Source organism: Gallus gallus, chromosome 8, assembly GCF_016699485.2.
Source record: "Gallus gallus isolate bGalGal1 chromosome 8, bGalGal1.mat.broiler.GRCg7b, whole genome shotgun sequence".
In the NCBI taxonomy this organism is placed as follows: domain Eukaryota; kingdom Metazoa; phylum Chordata; class Aves; order Galliformes; family Phasianidae; genus Gallus; species Gallus gallus.
In genome coordinates, this window is record NC_052539.1 from 7264972 (window position 1) to 7284746 (window position 19775).

Below are 19775 nucleotides of genomic sequence, written 5' to 3' on the forward strand. Positions count from 1 at the left end.
CTTGGTTACTAAGTGGATTTGGTCATATGCATTAAATGCAAAACATAAAGCCTTTGCTAATGAGTCAGCAAGTAGGTAAAATAAAATCAACAGCTAAAAAGGAACACTCCCATATAAACATCACAGGGGTGTGTTCAGCCATACTAAGAAACAATACTAATAACTTCCAGCAGCCACTAATGGAGATGCTCCTCCCACATTACAACACCTCACTTTCAATGACATATAATCAAGAACTAAGCATGCCACAGTACAGTACTTTACTGCAGCTAACACGTATTTAGGTAGCTTTACAGCAGCAGTAACACTTCAGCAACTTTAGGAAGTAGTGAAGAATACGCTTTGTGGAATAAATTAAAAGCATTCCAGTGCTTTCCAACTGCTTACTGCATCTTCTTGTGCAATTATTCTTGTTCCTTGCTCTGCGGTACCCTTGGAAGGAGGCTGTTGGAGCAGTGTTTCTGCTGAGTCAGTCTATGAGGTTACAGTGACATTTCAATTAACTGACAGGGAGTATTTAAAATGCAAGGAATTTTTCACCTAAAAGGCAAATGGACACACCACTTCCCCAAGTGGAAACGTTCCTGTTTCTTTCTTTATGCTTTCTACAAGCACACAGATAGCCCTTTAGCATATGGTGCACTGCACAAAACATTTGCGGATTTTATTTTCACCCATTTTCAGTTTTCAAATTGTCAACATTTTTTCATGTTGCACTTTCCAGGCTTTGTTCTTAAAATGTAACATAACACTGTTCAAGAATCCAAATACTTTGTGTATTTCAATTCATCTCAAAAGGAAATGTTGTATGAGACTCCGCTAAAGCAAATGTTTGCTATTGCTAGGCTTCGAGCTGACTGGGACATCTCACTTCTCATCCCATGTTTAACTCACTTCAACTGGGATGTGTGACTACCAACTGATCCTCTGACTTAAGTGGCTCATTGGTTTTGTGGTGCCAGATGTAAGTGTTCAAACCATTTATAAACTCTTTCTCTGAGATGGCCTTTAGAACAAGCCTTGGATAGTCCTGAAGAGCCCCAGAGCAGATCTGTTTCTAGCCATCACAGAGGAGGAAGGCATTTGTGTATAGGGATCAACCAACTTCCACATACTTCCTCATTTTCTTCAGCACTCAAAATGTGGTGAGAAATAATGAAAACAAAGGCAGGAAGGAGGGGTTCTGCTGGGAGCCCGGTGGTGTCTCACACTGAGGCAGCCTTTCCACAGGGTGTCCATTACAGGTAAGATCTGCAGTAAAGGGTTTTTTCATCTCCAAACAGACACGGTGCTCAAGTAAAGAGGGAAAGCATCTTAATATAGCCTTAAAACGTTTTTCAGCTCTTTCTGGAGTTGGGAAGAACCAACTGCGCCAATTCTGGGTTAAGAACCTATGATTGTATTTGACCCAGGCAGTATGAGCTATTACTTACAACGACAAAACCAAGTAAATGGTTCTGGCATTTGCTAACAGCATAAGGTCCTGCAGAAGCAGCAAATTCACCATCTTCTTCTCTCTTGGCAAAACATACACTGCTGCTGAAGTGCTTAATTAAAGCACAGAAATTTAAGCACAGACATAACGGTGCTCTAGGCTTACAAATCATCTTACTCTTCACCAGAAACAGTTTCTAGTGAGGGTCGCAGTCGTCCCAGGATTTCTTGTGCTAACACGAAGTGCATACAAGAAGAAAAGGAAGAGCCTTTCTAAGCAATTCAATAAAACGTACATCGGCCACAACCAGCTCTCCCGTAAAACAGAGTTTCAAGCTTTCTGCACAAGAGCAAACAAGTCTCACAAACAAAGAAAAAAATTAATGCTTAAGATCTACATTTTTATATATAAAAAAAGAAGCATTACCATCTCCCTAGTAATTCTCCCCAGGAATACAAAATCTTCTCAGGACAATCCTTTGACACATCACCAGTGCCACTGGAAAGTTCATTATCACTCTCTGCAAAATAAAAACAAAGACACAAACAAGAAAACAAAAGCATGCACAGATTTACCAAAAAGGAACGGACGTTAAGGATGCGCACATAAATGTGTCAGACAAATTCTTCTCGCTTATCAGCTTTGGAACAAGAGAGAGACATAGATAGCATTAGTGGAACTGAAAAGAATGGTTGGTGGATTTGACAAAATAGATGTATTAGTAAAGTCACCATAAAGCTTAAAAGAAAAGGCTACAGAAGAATTGACAGGGCTGTTATGAGAGAAAGGGCTGAGATGCAGAAAAGCATTACATGAGAAAAGATTCAAGGCAATCAGCTCTTCATTCAATGATACTTCACAATGTCAAATTATCTAAAAGTCACATCCACTCTAAATTTCACACAGAAAGAACTCTCTTGCAAAACACAGACGATAACACCACTTCATTACACTCCATCCTTTCCGTGCCATTCTGCTCTCATGTGGCACAGCGTTCTCCAAAAGCCTGCTCGGAGCAATGAAATTATTTTTTTAATGAAATAAGCTCAAAGTGCAGTAAAAATGACACTGTGACATTAAAGGTCACAGGGTAAAGAACAGAATGCTTCAAATGGAAAAGAAGCAATATAAGTAGCGGAACAAATGACTTGTGGAGGAATACGTGCCATTATGTCTGACTAACACACACAGCTCGAGGAGATAGCGGGAGCTTAGGACAGCAGGCTCAAACAGGCAGTAACAACCCAGTTTTGAAGTGTTTTGGAAGTCTTTGAAGCTGTTCACTCTAAGAGGAACGGCAACTTTTTAGAACAGCTCCTGATGTGATCACGGCCTTGCAGTTATTCAGGGCTTTTTCTAGTATTAGCTGCAGAAAACACTGCTAAAAATTAAACATGAGTACAATTTTGACAGCATCAAACGTTCAGTGGTCTGCAGCTCTCAGCACCTTTGTTAATGAAACCCAGTCCAAATGAGGCACTGAAACAGCCCCGTTACCCGCAGAGGCCTCAAAGTATGGATGGCTCAGGTGTCAGAAGGCCTGAGGTTGCTCTCAAGCTATCTCAAGAAGCTGTGTCTTCACCTTTGTCATTCAGACCTCAATTACACATTTCTATTGTTTACTCTCAGCTACTGCCAAACGCAAGTCAGTAATGGAAACAACATCAGGTTCTGAATTTGGTAACAAAACCTGAGGACAGAAGATAACATACATTGTATTTCAAGGACAAATAATGGCAAAAATGCTGTGCTGATAGAATAAGGGAAGCACGACAGAAATGTTTGGGTTTTTTTTAGTTGCAAGGCAAAGTGTTTAAATATAGGTTGGTTTTATGTTTTGGAACAAAAAACGCTGTTTGTATGTCACATTAGATGATGCAAATAAAAGAAAGACATCTTAAATGGACAGAAAGCTCCTAATTCTAAAGACTCACAAACCTTTGGACACTCACTACAGTTAGAGATGGAAAAACAAAGAAACAGACGCATCATTTTAACTAAATTCTCATCAAATTCTTACCATACTAAAGCATTTACAAAAGAAGCTACGCTTAATACTTTGGGGCTGTTATCTGATCCAAACACAAGCTTGCCAAGGAACATCAACCCCAGCCAATGCAGAAAACCCTTCCTTCCCTCAGCAGGTCAGTATGCTACACAACACTCTTCAAAAGCTCCTAAGAAGATCAGTGTTACATAGCCTAACTATTCCAATCAGATGGAGCACAAAGCTACAGTGCTTCAGCCCTGGAAACCCTTTCATCTGGAAGGCTTCACAGTAGTTGGAATGTATTATTCAGTTGTATGTCAGAAAATCACAGGCCTTAATTAGAAATGCCATATGCTCCCTTTCAGAAGACACTAATGTCAAATTTCAAAATAGAACAGGGCAAAGGGTGGAGAATAAACAGCTTAAAAAAAAAAACTCCATTCTGAAGACTTTTCACATGCTCTGATCTGTGCAATCACTTCTGTATAAGTTAAGGAAAAAGAAAATGGATCTTGGGAGGAACTTTTAGCTGTACACATTCTTTCCTGCAGCATACTTTTTTCCCCCCACACACTGTATAGCATCTATCAGCCAGCAGCATTAGCCAAAGCACAGTTTTATCCTGTCTGACTCTGCAGGGAATGCAATAGAACCATTCCTCTGGATGTATCAGGTATTTTTCTCTTATTTTTACGTCCTGCCCTCTCAGAAGCTCTCAGCTGCAAATCTGAACGCACACCTCACCAGAACAGGAGGACAAGGATTGGCAAGGAACCAAATCGGAGCGGCTGGGTGGTGAATGTGTGCAACACACACAGTGCCTCTGACAATGCTTACAGACAGTAATAAGTCTTTTTTTCAATGCATTGTGAATTCTTATTTTCCGGATGGACGCCCTACAAAACAGTTGCCTAAATTCCAACTTTAATGCAAGCCTGAAGGATTGCACTTTAACAGCCAGCATCACTCTGCGTGGCTCAGCAAAGAATCAGAGAATGCCTTGGGTTGGAAGAGATCTCTGGAGATCATTTGGTCCGACCTTCTGCTCCAAGTAGCTCTAATTAGATCAGGTCACTCAGGGGCCTGACAGCGAGTGTAGAGTCTTGAAGATCATCAAGAAAGATGATTCCAGAGTCTCTCTAGACAACCTGTTCCACTGTTTGAGCAATGATCGTGGCTTAAAAATGTCCCATTAGCTAATTAGAATTTCCCACATCTGACATCTGCTGCCTCTCAGCTGTCACTGTGAACCTCTGAGTAGAGAATGGCTCCATCTTCAACTCCTGATGCAGTGCTTGTAGGTAACAGTACAGTTCTCCTCTGGACAGTTTTATTTCCCATCCTCAATAAACACAGTTCCTTTAAATTATCACAACACAGTATGTGCTGCAGCCTTCTGATCGGCCTGGTGACATCCACTAGTCTCGCTGAAGTATCAGCATCTGTCTAGTACTGGGCAGCCCCAGACTGGACACAATTTGCATGAGGTAAATACTGAAGCCTGTACAGATACCACTGGAGCTGGGGAAGGAGCTACCTCATCATTCATTATATGAGCAGCCTATTTTGAACAGGGCACAGAGAGTTTTATTTGAAGAGGCCCAGCACTTATGTCATTTATTAAGTTAAAATACCACTGGACCATGTTACCCCTCCATCTCCCACAGAATTACTTTACTTACCAGGCTCAACTATAACTTTTTTACGCCTTTAAAAGATGGACTCCATCCTGTAGGAGTGCTCTTACGAAAGACCTTTCACCACTCCATGATAAATAAAGCTGGGCTCTATTCTTGGTAACTAACAATTTGGAAAACACTTCCTGATGTGGTCTGCCTTCCACACAGCAGAGGCACAGCCTGAAAAGCTACTTTTATTGGGACCACCCTGTGCCACAAGTAAAACCAGAAGAGGTTTTGCCTATCTCCCAAGACCACCACAGAGTGTTCAATACAAGCCTTACAGGAGAGCTCAGGTAGACTATCCAAGCTGCTCCTTTTTCAACTTGACCACAGAAAACACAGGCCTGGATCACACAGCCCCCTGCAGACACTTGTTAACAGACAGACCCCCAGTTACCCCCCTAAGTTCATTCCAAGCCCTTCTTACTGTAACTCTTGGACCACCTATTCCTGTTCTCAATGTTTTCGTTCTCCAACATACGCCAATTGTTTTTTCTCCTGAACAGAGTAGACATGGAAAACAGTTATAGCATAACTCACATGAAAAAAGAGCCTTCGTCTGTCCACTTCTTCTCTCACAAGACACATTTCTCAATGCTTCTGCTCATTTCTGACTACTTCCTCTATCCTCCCTCCAACTGGTCTGTATTTTCTCAGTGAGCCATGTTCAAACAAAACATCAAGACCTCATGTGTCCAAAACAGTAGAATCATACAGATGCTCTCTCTTGGTCATAACCTAATATCTCACAGAAATAAAACACACACACTTGCATACAAAGTCTTGGCCTTTTCCTTCCCTTCATGTATTGTAATAGCACGATGCTATCTTCCTGTCCCTCCTCAGGTACCTGGCAGACTCTTAGGAAAGAGCAAGTAGCTACGTGTATCAGAACTGTCCATTTTTGGCGTAAGGAAATAGATGCCAGTTAAGAACTCTTATTCCTGCTAACAAAAAAAAAAAAAAAAAAAAAAAAAAAAAAGGTGTTATATAGGCTTGAACGTTTTTGATCTTGTTTTTTTTTTTTTTTTTACTGCAAATGAGGGGGATTTGGTTGGTTTTTTTTTCATTTCTCTTAAAAGTTACCTTTGAAACAACACTCTTCTTTTATCCATGTTTGAAACAAACATTATACATACAGACAGAACTGACTTTTAAGAAAGCAGCTCTGTTCCCCTTGAAAGAAGCCAACTAGATTACTTGAAGTGCAGCAGTGCTTTAGAAGTCAGACCAATACGTTGACACAAAATGCAAATCAATTAGAAAACTAGTGTTGACATCAAGAGTTCAGCATACAAGCAAATAAGTAGAGTCTAAAGTGAGTGAAAACACATGAATATAGCAGGAAAAAAAAATGAACAGGTGGAGTGTGAAGAAGAAAAGAGGATTTTTAATGAGTTTTAATTGAGAAGCTGTTACAAGTGAAATAAAGAGTAGGTGGAACTGAAAAATAATACAGTTGGAGCAGCCTGAGCAGGGCAGCCTGTAGGAGAAGGAAATTAGGTTGTAAAGATAGGTGGGAATAGAATGGGAATAATTCAAAAATGAGAAGTTTGATCGTTATGTAGGAGAAGAACAAAAATGAAGGGAGGGCTGACGTTGGCAGCATATCATCAGGGCAACAGGATAGAGACGTTACATGGAATCATGCCATACATTAGAAATGAAAGACGATGATGAGAAAGGCCACAAAAAAAGCAAGTTTCCATTTATAAGGTAAAAGGAAATTACACAGAGCATGAGCTACAGTTTTGCCAGGGAAGACAAGAGGGAACCAAAGTTTAAAGTCATAGATTTGATTCTAATATTAAATAAGGCAGACTTTCAGAAAGATTCAATTTATCAATGCATTACAAAATATTCTGATGAAGGCAAAAAGCCTCGATATGCCTTTCAATTTACAACAGGAAATTAAGCAAACACAGCACAATTCCTAAGTCAGAGGGAAAAACAATGATCAGCACCAGGAAAAAAGAAAGGATTTAGAATATAAATGAAGATAACCTGCACTGAGTTCTGTTCACAACAGAGTTCTGTTGGTATTTAAGTTACATAAAAGACTTGAAGAAAATTAACTTCTCAGCTGCTGGAGTACAGAGAGAGCAAAACCAAAAAGGAAAGCCTACATCTGATAAGCAGTGAAAGGTGGAGGAAATCATGCCTATCTTTCACTGCCAGACACATTCAGACTGCGTACAAGAATGGCTCTCGCACAAGTAATGCAGCCTGTGCAGTATCTCTCAGCATCTACGTCTCCACTTTGGAACAACTCCATTGGTGCAGTGTGAAATGACTGGCCAAGCTGCCATTTTCTCCTCAATGCAATCAAAAATCCCTTAGTTCCACATCACGCAGTTTGTACATAGGCACTGCCTTATTGCCATTTAAAAAAAGAAAGTTCATAGCAATAAACCTCAACTCTTCATCCAAGTCTGAGTGTAGAAGTGTGCAAAGATTTTACCCTTTTGTAGCAAATGCACAAGTGAGCCACCATGACATCTCTACATGTGATGTAAAAGTGCCTGAAGCTCAATAAAACCAGGAAAATCAGCGCTTCAGTTCAGTAGTTTTGCTCCCACACAGACGATAAAGCCAACTCAGTGCTGCTCAGCGGAGGTATTCTTGTAAATATAAACATCTTCCACATGTACTGTGCTGTCTGAAAACTGACATCCTTGAGAACAGGCAGGAAAAATCCAGTGTGAGATGCTGTCACAGTTCTAAGACAATGCAACTCACTATTCAATGTGACTGAACTCTTAGAATTTGCAGATTAATTCCCTATCTGATATTTACCTCTAAAATCGAAATGGAAAATAGGAGAATCTCAGGACTGTTTCCATTTCACACACAACCTTGCAATTTCACCACAATCAGTACTTCGTTTGAAAGCTGCAGAGAACTGCTTCAAGCTGAGGCCATTTTAAATATTTGCCTTTTTAATGCAAAGTCCATACTTGCATGAATAAATGTGAATATGGTTGTAACCACCAATAACAACTTCCCTCACCCAGTGCAAATTAAGAAAAGTCCTCTGCATCCTCTGTTTGCTGAAATATACATTAACAAAGTGATCACATTCCATCTAACACAATAATTTTAGTAACAGAAGTTAACTCCTAAGGCATGACAACCCAAGCCAATGGACGGTGCGGTCCATCAAATGACATCAAGACTATTTTATTTTCATTTGGAAGTTACAGATTCACATTTCTTCAAAGTACGTGTGTTTTAAGAATCCCTCCGACAGAACTTCAAGCAAAGGTTAACCAGTATCCATCAAACAGAAAAACAGCTCAATAAGTGTAGGATTTGTTAAATTTTAGTTCATTTGTATGGCATCAACAAAAATACTCCAAAACAGATTCAGTGTTGTTTTGTTTAGGACCCAGCATCATTACTCTGTGTATTGAGCTAATATAAGAAACATTTCCTATGAATTACATGAAGTTATTTTTAATATGGATAAAAATGCAGAGTTGATTATTTCCACAGTACTAATGTCATTCGTCTCACTCAGTCATCCTCATTTGTTCACATTCTCCCTGATCATAAGCCCCTATTTTATCACAAAATACTCTGAATAGCTCTACTAACTCCTAAAATATCACCTCCTCTACTCTTCTGCCTTTTCAGTTCCTGAGAACAGCCTCTAACCACTCACAACATTGGACCCAGCATCTTAATTTAGCCTCAGTGTTCAGCTCTGATCATTTAGCATTGCCCACTCCTCAACCACTCTACCCATCCAGTCTTCCTGCGCTGCCCAAGAAACATTACTACCTCAGATTGCTTTGAAGCTTTCAGAGTCCTCTATCTTTTCATCTTCACTGTCAGATTTCACTATCTCCATACAATTTCTATACCTCATAGATTAATTTCTCTATTGTATAATATTTCTCTTTGTACTTAGAGCTGAGGCAGTTAGAACAGAGAGGAAACATTACCCTGTTACATTTGTTATTTCTTCTCTTCTGCTGCCCTTTCCTACTCCTACAGCTTGATATTTATGTATAATTTCTCCTTATTAAAAGCCAATTATTAAACTCCAAACACATTCCACTAGGCCTCATGCTGGTACTGCGTTGTCAACTGGATCCCAGCTGTCAGAAATGAAGCATCTTTGAACATCAAGAAATCTACTGTTGCAGTAAATAAAAACTGCAAACATTACTGCATTCCTGGAAGTAATTTCAGATGGTTCTAGAGCCAGTCTACAACTCATTCTCCAACTTCTTTCCAGAGACTTGTTAACCTTCACCTGACATGAATTCCATGTTTTGGAATGTGTGCTAAGTACCCTGTGTTTACTCTGAGTCTAATGGATAGCTTGGGAGAAGAGTTAGTAACCAGACACTTGAGACCACATAAAACATAAGCAAAAAAGTCTTCAGCTTACTTGCGGCCAGTTTAGAGACTCTGGAAACACACAGCATGTTGTGGTTCTAAACACAACCACTCCGATTTACAACGATCCTTAACCTCCTAACAGCGTTCTAATTTAAGACAAAACTCAAGCAGCTGTCCAGTGTTCTCCTGCAAAGCTTGACTATTTTAAAAAGAAAAAAAAATTAGAGTCAAAGAAAGACCATCTATCATCTAAGGAAGTCTTCCTGCTAAAAGAAGCCAACTTATTCTTCCCCTTTGTTTCCCCTCCTTGCAAATCCTTCTGCCAGAAAGAGGTTTTGTCCAGTGCTTCGGCTCACACCAAAACTGAGGAGGACCAGTTCAACCAACAGTACTCTGCACTTCTTACCAGGTCATACTCATAATTGCATGTCAGCAATGCAGTTTTCTGCCTATGGATGAAAATTGATACTTAAATGTTTTATTTGAAACTCTTCCGGAAAGTAAGAATTTTCTCATATTTGATTCTTTTCAGTTTAAACCTGAATTTAAGAGAAAATTTCTTACTAAGGAGTGTACTTCAGATTCCAGATTTTGACAAGGAATCATTAATATTAATTAATATTTTTTTTTAAATGCTGTCTCCAGAGCAGTGAACCTTAGATGACAGAGTTGCCAGAAATATCTGTTACAGTATTAACAAGTAAAAGAAAAAAGAGTTGGCCCAAAAGATCTCTAAGTAGCTACTTGACAATCTCTGCAAATATTAGTTTTCAACTGAAAAGCTATATAAAGAAAGAAGCTAAAATGGAAAGAAAGGAAAAAAAGAAGAAAAGCTAAGAATAATATACAGGGGAAATATATTTGGCCTTTCATTAAAATAAAAAGAACAAGAATATTGAAAAAAATGCCTTCTTATGAAGATAACCTTTATTCATATACTCACAACACATGACATCTCACCAACTGTGTGCACGGAGTACATAGAAAGCAGGTAAGTTACAAATGAGTCATGCATTCTCACAGCGTTACACAAACAAAACTTGTGTTTCTAAGCTAAATTAGGTAATGTTCGGTACGAATGCGGTATATGCCTTTAAATATATATTAAAAAGAGATAATAATCCTCAATATCAGCAAATGGGTATACCAGCCTCTGGTCTATCTAATATTCTTTATAATGCAAACTTGCCATTGGAGCAAGCAGAAAAAAAAAAAAAAATCTATATGGCCAGAGAGCCTTAACATTAAAGAAAAGAAAAAGCTTTCTTCCAAGGCTAAGACACTGTAAACTCAAGGTTTTTTTCCATCATCATAATTAGTACCCTGAAAAGAAAAAGAAAGAAAAAGAATGAAGAGATTTATTTAGAACAACTGGCAGTGACTCATTTAACCTGCATATCCACTAGGATAGATAACTTCTAAGCAGATAGTTCTAAATGCAGTTTCCATGAGAACAGAGTCACATCATGGTATTTTTAATGTCTTCTCTTAGGACGTAATCCACATTTATAATACGGAAACTAGCATTAGGAAGCTAAACCAAAGTTAAACTTCGGTTCATGCCTCATATGAACTCACACCCTATAATAAAATATAGCTGCTTTATAGGACCACCAAGAGGACATCATTACTAATTGAGCTACATTCATCAAATTCTACAACAGCGCTTTTACTCTTCTTGGTGAGAAGTAATATGGAGGGGGAAAAAAAATTCAAGTTATTATTTGAGTCCTGTCCTATCAAACAAGCTCCAGAAAGCATTCTGACTACCAGAGCACAAATATCCAGCAAGGAAAAGAGTATTCATAAACGTTGAGCTTCACTACACTGAACCACAAGACCCAAAGGTCAGTCTGAAATAATTCCTGCTATAAACAGTAAGGCATTCTCAAGTAACAATTTGACATAAAAGTTCCATTCAAGATAATGTTATTTTTACTTTTTAGAACTGATAGTGGAATGACAGTGATAGTCAACACCCATCCTGACAAATCCAAAGCTAAGTTAGCTATGTTTTTTTAAGCATGGTGTCACCCAGGGTTTGGGTTTTCTGGTTTGTAAACAGAAGGGGGTAAATGTATCTGCCTGCTCCTGTGTTAACCACAGGGCTCTGACTCCCACTGCATAAACTGATATTCAACTACTTACAATCAAGTATGAATCAAGAAGGAATTTTTCCACTTTAATAAGCAAAACTTTTTACAGTACTGACAGAGCAGTGCCAGAAATCTCAAGTGTAACTTTGTAAAACTGTCACGAGTTCTGGAAGGTTGGATATCCAAATGAAAGAAGGCCCCTTGAGAGCCTGTTCTGAAGGCTATAAGCCAGCCTTCACATACAAAGGGACTACAGTAGGCCAAGGGCTTCCAAAAACAAGAGAAAGGCTCTGAGGAACCATTAGCCTTGGAAGAAAAAGGCAAATACTATGCGTCCATCAACAGCAGCAATCCACAACGCACTCACAAACTGAATCTAGAGGTATTTTGATTTTTAAGTGCAAAAAAACTCATAATCACATGCTTGACATACAGATCGGGGGCAGGAGAATTCCCTTTATAAGACTGTTATCCTGTTGGTTCTTTTCCTGCACGTAACCATTTAGAGCCAGCCATTTCAATGCTGTTCTTTAGCAGCACAAAGGCAAATGGCTTCCGACCAAATGAAAAACACTCTAGAAAAGGTTTTCTATCATATTAGCAGAGCACAAGTGTAGCAATAACAAATTTTGAAGCATACAGAAAAATAGCAATGTATAGTCCGATGCTGCTATTAGAAGAACTCCAAATAACAGGGTTGGCAAAAAATGCTATTTCTCAACAAACTGCTGCCAGAAGAAAGTTATGTGTGAACTTGCTGCCCAGAACAGCTGTATTTCTATTAGACACAAACAGGAAGAATTAAATGAGTAAATGATCAGCAAAAATGTAACGGTACTGCCTACAGAAACTACAAGTGCTTGCTTATTTATTCTTACCTTCTTCTGCCTCATCTTCCTGGGATGATACAGGCCCCCCTCCACTTGTTGGGCTGAGCAGTTGCTCTTCTCTTGCAGACTCTCTTTGTAGACTTGCAACTTCATAAATGGGATCCCCAGCACTGGTGTGGCTTTTTCCTTCAGACTGAAACAAAATAGGTGCATTTATTAGGACCCCCTATTGACAATTCCAACTCTAAAAGCATGCCAAAATCAAACCAAAACACACAAATTTCTTATTGCAGCTAAACAACAGTTTGGGCAAGATTCCCTCAGATTCCTCTGCAATGGCATATGTAGGCTGGCTGTAATATACAGTTATGTTTCTCTTTTGAGGTTTATGGTCCAAAGATGCAAATAAAACTGCATTATTTCCAATGCTGTCTCTTAGCTTCCATTTTAATTACCATGCTGGAAAAAAAAAAAATAAACCTTTCTCATTTAAATATAGAGATGAGGGCAATGAGAAACCACAGCAAAATAAAAGAGGAGAGTAACTGACATCAACACAGAAACAGCAATCAACTGCCTTAGAGGAAAAAAGCGTTAAGGGTTTTATTAGGTAAAGAAAGAACTAAAGAAACAACAAAACCTCATGCTTTTTGAAAGCCATAAACTGAAAAGTTCCTTAATGTTGTACTCAAACAAAAACAACGGAACAATTTAGTCTTATTTCAGAGCAGAATCTCTGTAATACAGTCCTTTCAATGGTCTTGTGTTTGTAGCCTGAGATTTATCTATCTGTAATACATACGTACGTATTATATATACACATATATACTACATGTACATTACACATACATACGTATATATAAGTTTGCATGTCTGTGTGGGTGTGTGTAGGAACTGCATATATATGTCAATCTAACAACTTAATTACCTTGGAAATTTGAGAGCAGTGCTTAGCTATATAGAACTGGGGGCAGAACTCACTTTGTTCTGTAACAGCAGCTTTTATTCTTTTAACTTGCCTCTTTGGGAATTCAATAACTCTCAGGGCAAAGTTGGGGAGCAGGGAGAAATGGTTTTAGTTTCATGTGAAGGTGGAAAAGTTCAGAGTTTAATTTACCTCTTTTGCATGCAGAGGACATTCACGTGAAAAAAGTTACCCACATCCCACTGGATGCAGCAGTGTGAGTTTTTAAAGGAGAACCAACAGTAGCTTTTCCTCTGAGTTACAGCTCTGAAAACAATTATTATTCAGTGACATGCAGTGATTAATGTACTCACAGAGTTACAGAAAATTGAAAACTAATGGTTATAGTAAATGAACTGGAACCAAAACTCTTTCTGTTTTGTTATTTGTGCTCTTATCTAATCAGTTGAAATAAGGTAATTTTCTGAGGATATTAAGAACATCAAATTATCCATGAAAATAAAGGAATACAGTCTCAGAGTACATTCAATTTGATTCAAAAGCAAAACTAGGAAGGATTTGGGAAACAACTTCATGACACCTTTTGCTGGAGATGAACAACTGCTGAACAGAACTGGCATTTCCAGCAAGCCACTGCCATTGCTAAGATAGGTAGCTTAAGCAGGGGCTGCTTGCACTATCACAATATCCTCAATTTTGTACTGAGAAATCCCACTCTATTTCAAAGACATTATTCATTCAGATCTGCCTCCTTTAAAGCTGATACTCCCTGAAGTAGACGGTCACGGGGCTCCAATTAGCAGCCATTTTTGCTGACTGAACTTCTGGAAGTGCTTAATGAACTTTGGGATGAAGGCATAAATATCCTGTATTTCTTTTAAACATTCAGCAGGATATTACAGCCATTATCCCCGTTTTACTTTCACAGAACACTTTTATCATGCAATTACAAAGTACTTGACTAAATTGATACTAAATTGATGGTGAGTGTTATTCACCATCATTATCTGTAGCTTTGATGTAAGCAGGAGCAAGGCATGAGGTACCATGGATTTTGCTGCAGCATACACAAATGACCAGACTTTGGTGCCTTGCACGTGCTCCGGTTGATTGCAAGAGCCATTTGTATACAACACAAGTAACTCTACACAATGATAGCCTTATTGCCATGATTTTACATCCAAAGGCAAACTGTACCACAGGATCTGTAGTGCTGCACAGAGAAGCCACCTCTCTTTAGAGCTGATGTTACTGATACCAACTTTCAGGTCTGCTTAAATTCAACCGCTTTCTCAAACAGTGCCCAAGTGGCTGATCCCAGTGCCACCTGCAAAGCTGTTTTCAAAGGAGCAAGAGTCCCAAAGGATGGGCTCCTCCAGAGCTATGTTCAGGAAGAGCTACAGCAACACAAGCTGTGCAGCCAGTAACTGGCTGAATAAACAGTTGCTACAGCTCAACCACACAGATCCTGTCATCCATAATCAGAGCCTCATCTGGGAGGAAGTTTAACAAGATTAAATATGTTCCTATTCCTAAAGTCTGCAGAACAGCTTCTCAGGATTCTACAGGTGTAAGAAAAGCTTGTGGTTTTTAGGGAGAGAAGGCAAGCATGTTTTGTCATGTTATAAGGGGCGAGAAAGGAAAAAGAACGCATCCATATTACTCAAAAACGATATAGCTGTAAATGACTTACTGGAAATCTTAATTGATTGTAGATGAGCATCAAACAGTTGAGAAAGGAGTTCTCCTTTCTCTTCAAATGCATTTTCCTTACATTTAAAATGTAGATACTCTCGACATTTGCATATAAGAGGGAATTTAAGAAAATGTGAGAAAACCAAGCTACTATGCTAATCTCTAGAACTACATAAACAGCATTTCATGAGATTTACTTACTAGATGTTAAACAGCTACAATTTTTCTATATAACATGAACACAGCCTGTTTTTCAAGACCCATTACTGTGCCGCACAGAAAGATGACAATTAAAACATTCACACTATGCTCAGTAGAATTAAATCACTCCCATTTGGTTTCATTAGTCAAAGATGATGGATCATTATTCCAATGCAAATGACACTGTTAGCCTCTGCTGCTCATTTTTTGAGCTGAATCCCCAGCATAAATCTTTGGAGAAAGCAGGTCAGTGCTCGCTGCACAAGGATGCAGTTGTACACCACCCAACACTGATGATGGGAAGACATACACGCTTCATGCATTTCAATCCTGCACTGCTCACGGCACTGGGTCTTTAGCATTCTGTTCAATAGGGAGCTATTCTACAGCCATTACCAGATGAGATGGATAGAGCATCTCTCAGTGCTTGAGGAAGTAATAAATGCACATTAATCACACAAGCACAGGACCGGGAAAGCTACCAGAGGGAGTACACTAACATATAGACATTAAGCTTCATCCTAGCCACTTCCCCCCTCCATACAATGGGGCATTTTTGGTACACCTTCAAAGCTGAACTCCAAGGAACAGACAAACAAAACTATTTCAGACAAAGAGCATGCAAAAAACACTTCTTTACTCTTCTTTCAACGTTCCGTAAGGTTACAGTCACCACTACGAACAACACTAGCTTAATAATTGCAACAATAATGTCCCTGCCCTTCACAAAACCTTAGGGCAATGAAGGATGTGAACTTAGTGCATTTTATATATTCATCAGCAAGCATGAGTGTGAAAACATAACTTCTCCATGTGTCTGAACTTGCTTTTTCCAAATAATCTTCTTTCATTTATCTCTTTTGAAAATAAAAGAGAAACTCACCTTCTCAGATACCTTGAAACAAACTGTTAGCAATCAGCTGACTCTTTTAAACCACTGCCTTTAACTGATTACATCCTTATGGATGCATATATTCGGAGTTTGAACCCTAGTACCCAGGATTTCCCTTTGTTAGATACTAGTTACTCTTTGTAACGTCAACTGAAGTCATTTCCTGATTTTACCAGTCAAATGGACTTGCTTTGAGTGTCTGCACATAGGTCAGATTGTTGGAAATTACAGAGTTCAACAGATATGTCTGAAGAAACAGACATAACAGAAAACTGTTTAAGCCCACAAAGCTTATGATATATATAATAATGCAGTTTACAAAGAGCACTGAAGAACAATAGATGCTACTTAATTAAGTACTTAATCCTTTCAGCAATAACTAGCTTAAAAAAAAAACTCTGAGACAAAGATGTCAACATGATCAAAGCCAAATTAAAAGAAACAAAACAAACATTCCCAGCACCAACTTCTCCTTAAAAAACGAGCACACAATACCTGCTTCAGCTTCATATAGAAAGTTTCTGTGAAGGTTTTCCTGCTGAAGTACCAGAAGCGTTCGTTGGCAGGATACACGCGCACAACAGTCTCCAGCAAGAACCGCACTGGTTCTACTACCTCAGTAACAACCATATCCACGGCCACAGTCATGTACACACGCTTATCTGAAACGCAAAAATAAGTCACGTACAGAAGAAGTTGTCAAAGAATAAAACTCCTTAAAACAATAAACAAGAGAGCTGTTGCTCAAATTGGAAACTAACTCAAAGGAACACTTCAGATCCTGCTTATCTCCATGCCCATGCTCTGTCAGTTATAAGGACTAGAAGGACATGGAGCTGCTGGAGCAGATCCAGAGGAGGGGCACGGAGATGATCAGAGGGCTAGAGCACCTCCACAATGGGGATAGGCTGAGAGCACTGGGGTTGTTCTTCCTGGAGAAGAGAAGGCCCTGAGAAGACTTTATAGCGACCGTCTAGTACCTGAAGGGGCCTACAGGAAAGCTGGGGAGGGACTTTTTATAAGGGCATGTAGCAACAGGACAAGGGGAAACAGCTATGAACTGGACAAGGGTAGGCTTAGACTAGATATTAGGAAGAAAGTCTTTACTGTGAGGGCAGTGAGACACTGGAACAGGTTGCCCAGAGACTGCGAATGTCTCCCCCCTGGAGGCATTCAAGGCCAGGCTGGATGGGGCTGTGAGCAACCTGGTCTGGTAGGAGCTGTCCCTGCCTATAGCAGGGGTTGGATCTAGATGGTCTTAGAGATCCCTTCCACCCCAAACCATTCTATGATTCTATGACTAAAGAAGTTTTACCTGCCCCTTTCCCATTCTCTGGGTTAGATTATCTTTGCAGCAGCAGTGTGCAATACTGTTTTTTTCTCCCTTCATCCTTAAGCATAACTCAAACTTTAAGTAGAGCAAAATACACAATCAACCAGAAGATGAAGCAGAAATAGTTGAAGTGTATCTTGTAGATTTACAATGCAAAAAAAGGACTGTGGCTTCTGAAAACATTTATCAAGAGTAGCAACCATCATTTTGAAACAGAATTGATTTCCTTCAGCCAGGAAGCACAGCTTTCTGTAATAAGCACTGAACATCAGATTTTGAACACCTAGGCTCTCATGTTCTCAGACAAAAGAGGCAAGCAGGCATTTAAAAACTAAACACACATTTAAAAACCAAACAACAACAACACACACAAAGTCGTATCCTAAAATGGAAACTGTGTCAAGCTTCACAGCAAGCAGTTTCACACAATAGTCTACATGCTACTAGAAATAATGTGATTTGAAAAACCAGCAGCAAAACAGCAACACTGACTGCGTATCCTTGGATATGGTTTTATGCAACTGATTGCAGCTCTGCCTTGGAACAGGAAACAGACTCTACATTTGCATTAAAACTTTATATCGCATCAGAGAACATCAATTCCAGCAACAAGGAAGTGTGCTATAAATGCAAGTACTTCTGTGCATCAATTCTTCAAAGATGATGGTCATGTAATGCTATTTGTGATCAGCTCACCTCCAAGTTAAAAGCAAAACAACAGCAATGTCTAGGTTTTATACTACTCTGCTGGTTACAGAATGGGGAAAACTTCTGTATGCTTAGGTAGCAAAAATCCTGATTATCAGGAAGCAGAAACTTAAGCCCAAACACTACCTTAGTATCTCTAAACCTGCAACACATAAGGGCCTACATACAATTATTCACATTTCTATGTTGCATATGTATGTACAGAAAAGTTCTGTTTCCAGTCACAGATGCTCAGAACATGATGGTGTGTGTACTCAGACATATACATCATGATTCCCAGGAAAAAATATATGCATCAAACTTGGGTCATATAAAAAAATACGTAAGTTAGATTAAATTACCTTTAGGTGTTTCCTCATTAAGTACTAGAAACATAGGTGCGTTAGGATTCCATATTCCAGTAATTACATAAGCCTTCCCATCAGAGCTTTTTCCCATGGATTCCTAAAAATAAAAGAGAAATAAAGGATTTTATTAGAGATCAAAAAGACAGACTATGGGGAGGTAAAGCAGTTCTAGGAATTTAAGAATATCATTATGTTCACGTTAGAGAACACAACCCAAAGTGAGAACATGGTATAATGGACTGGAAAGCGGTATAAGGAAATTGCAAAGAAAGAAGAAACATTATATACAAGAAACTGAAGGCAAAGACAGATTAACTTACTTTTTTAATACTTATTAAAATAGAGGCTTTTGGTAGGATGTCTGCCACTACTGCCTAAGCAGAGATATTATGGGGTGATGGAATATAAGAGACTTCAAAAAATTCAACTAGCATCACAGTATCATAGAATCATAGAACTGCTCACGTTGGAAAAGACCTTTAAGATCATCAAGTCCAACCACAACCTCACCATACTACCCTACCAACCCTCTGCTAAATCACATCCCTGAGCACCACATCCAGACAGGTTTTAAACACATCCAGGGATGGTGACTCAACCACCTCCCTGGGGAGCCCATTCCAGTGCTTAACAGCCCTTTCTGTAAATAAGTGTTTCCTAACATCCAACCTAAACTTACCCTGGTGCAACTTGAGGCCATTTCCTCTCGTCCTGTTACCTGTGACTAGTGGGAAGAGACCAATCCTGCTCTAACTGTATACCCAGAAATGGTCCAGAATATAATCTTAACTAAGTAAGACCCTAATTACATCAACCAAAAGATCAGGTTAGTGTTTTTCACTCCAAAATTATCCCTCTGCCATACTTGCCCCTGCGTTGCTCAGGCATGGACATTCTCTAAGTATGACAACAGGTTGCAGTTCCAGTCCATAAAAATTTGACATTTAAAGAACCAAGTTTCAGGGCAATATGCAAATGAAGTCAAAAGAGCCACATCTGTTAAAGTTAGTAACAACAGCAAAGCCTCTATATTAGCATCAGGATAATCTTATACCATGCATCTGTTACTTTCAGAAATACTTTTTGTAGACCTGCTAGAACAGTCAGAGTGCATGATCTCCACATACGTACTTATCCCACACTAGTAATAGTTCATGTTTCCTGCAATTTCCTTGTGCAGTTCCTATGGGTGCAACAAGCCTGCATGGTAGCCACTTCTTAGGCAAATGGGACTGACGTTCCTACTCTGCAATCTGATTTGTAGAATTTGTGGGAGTGACCAAGTTCACCA

The 19775-nt window shown here is 39.2% G+C and overlaps 1 protein-coding gene across 8 annotated transcripts in view; it reads right to left on the minus strand.

Moving 5' to 3' along the window:
* The window catches only part of RABGAP1L (RAB GTPase activating protein 1 like), a 216544-nt gene that overhangs the window by 156514 nt on the left and 40255 nt on the right, over positions 1–19775 (minus strand). For 7 of the 8 annotated variants that reach the window (NM_001389346.2, NM_001389347.2, XM_046944410.1 and 4 more), the window contains 4 exons: positions 18479–18581; positions 16592–16758; positions 12432–12576; positions 1862–1955 (listed from right to left, as the gene is read on the minus strand). In NM_001389346.2, the coding sequence (NP_001376275.2) occupies positions 1862–1955; positions 12432–12576; positions 16592–16758; positions 18479–18581 (509 nt within the window). Of the gene's footprint in view, positions 1–1861; positions 1956–12431; positions 12577–16591; positions 16759–18478; positions 18582–19775 lie in introns of those variants that run through there. The other variant, XM_040704569.2, reaches the window with a different exon arrangement.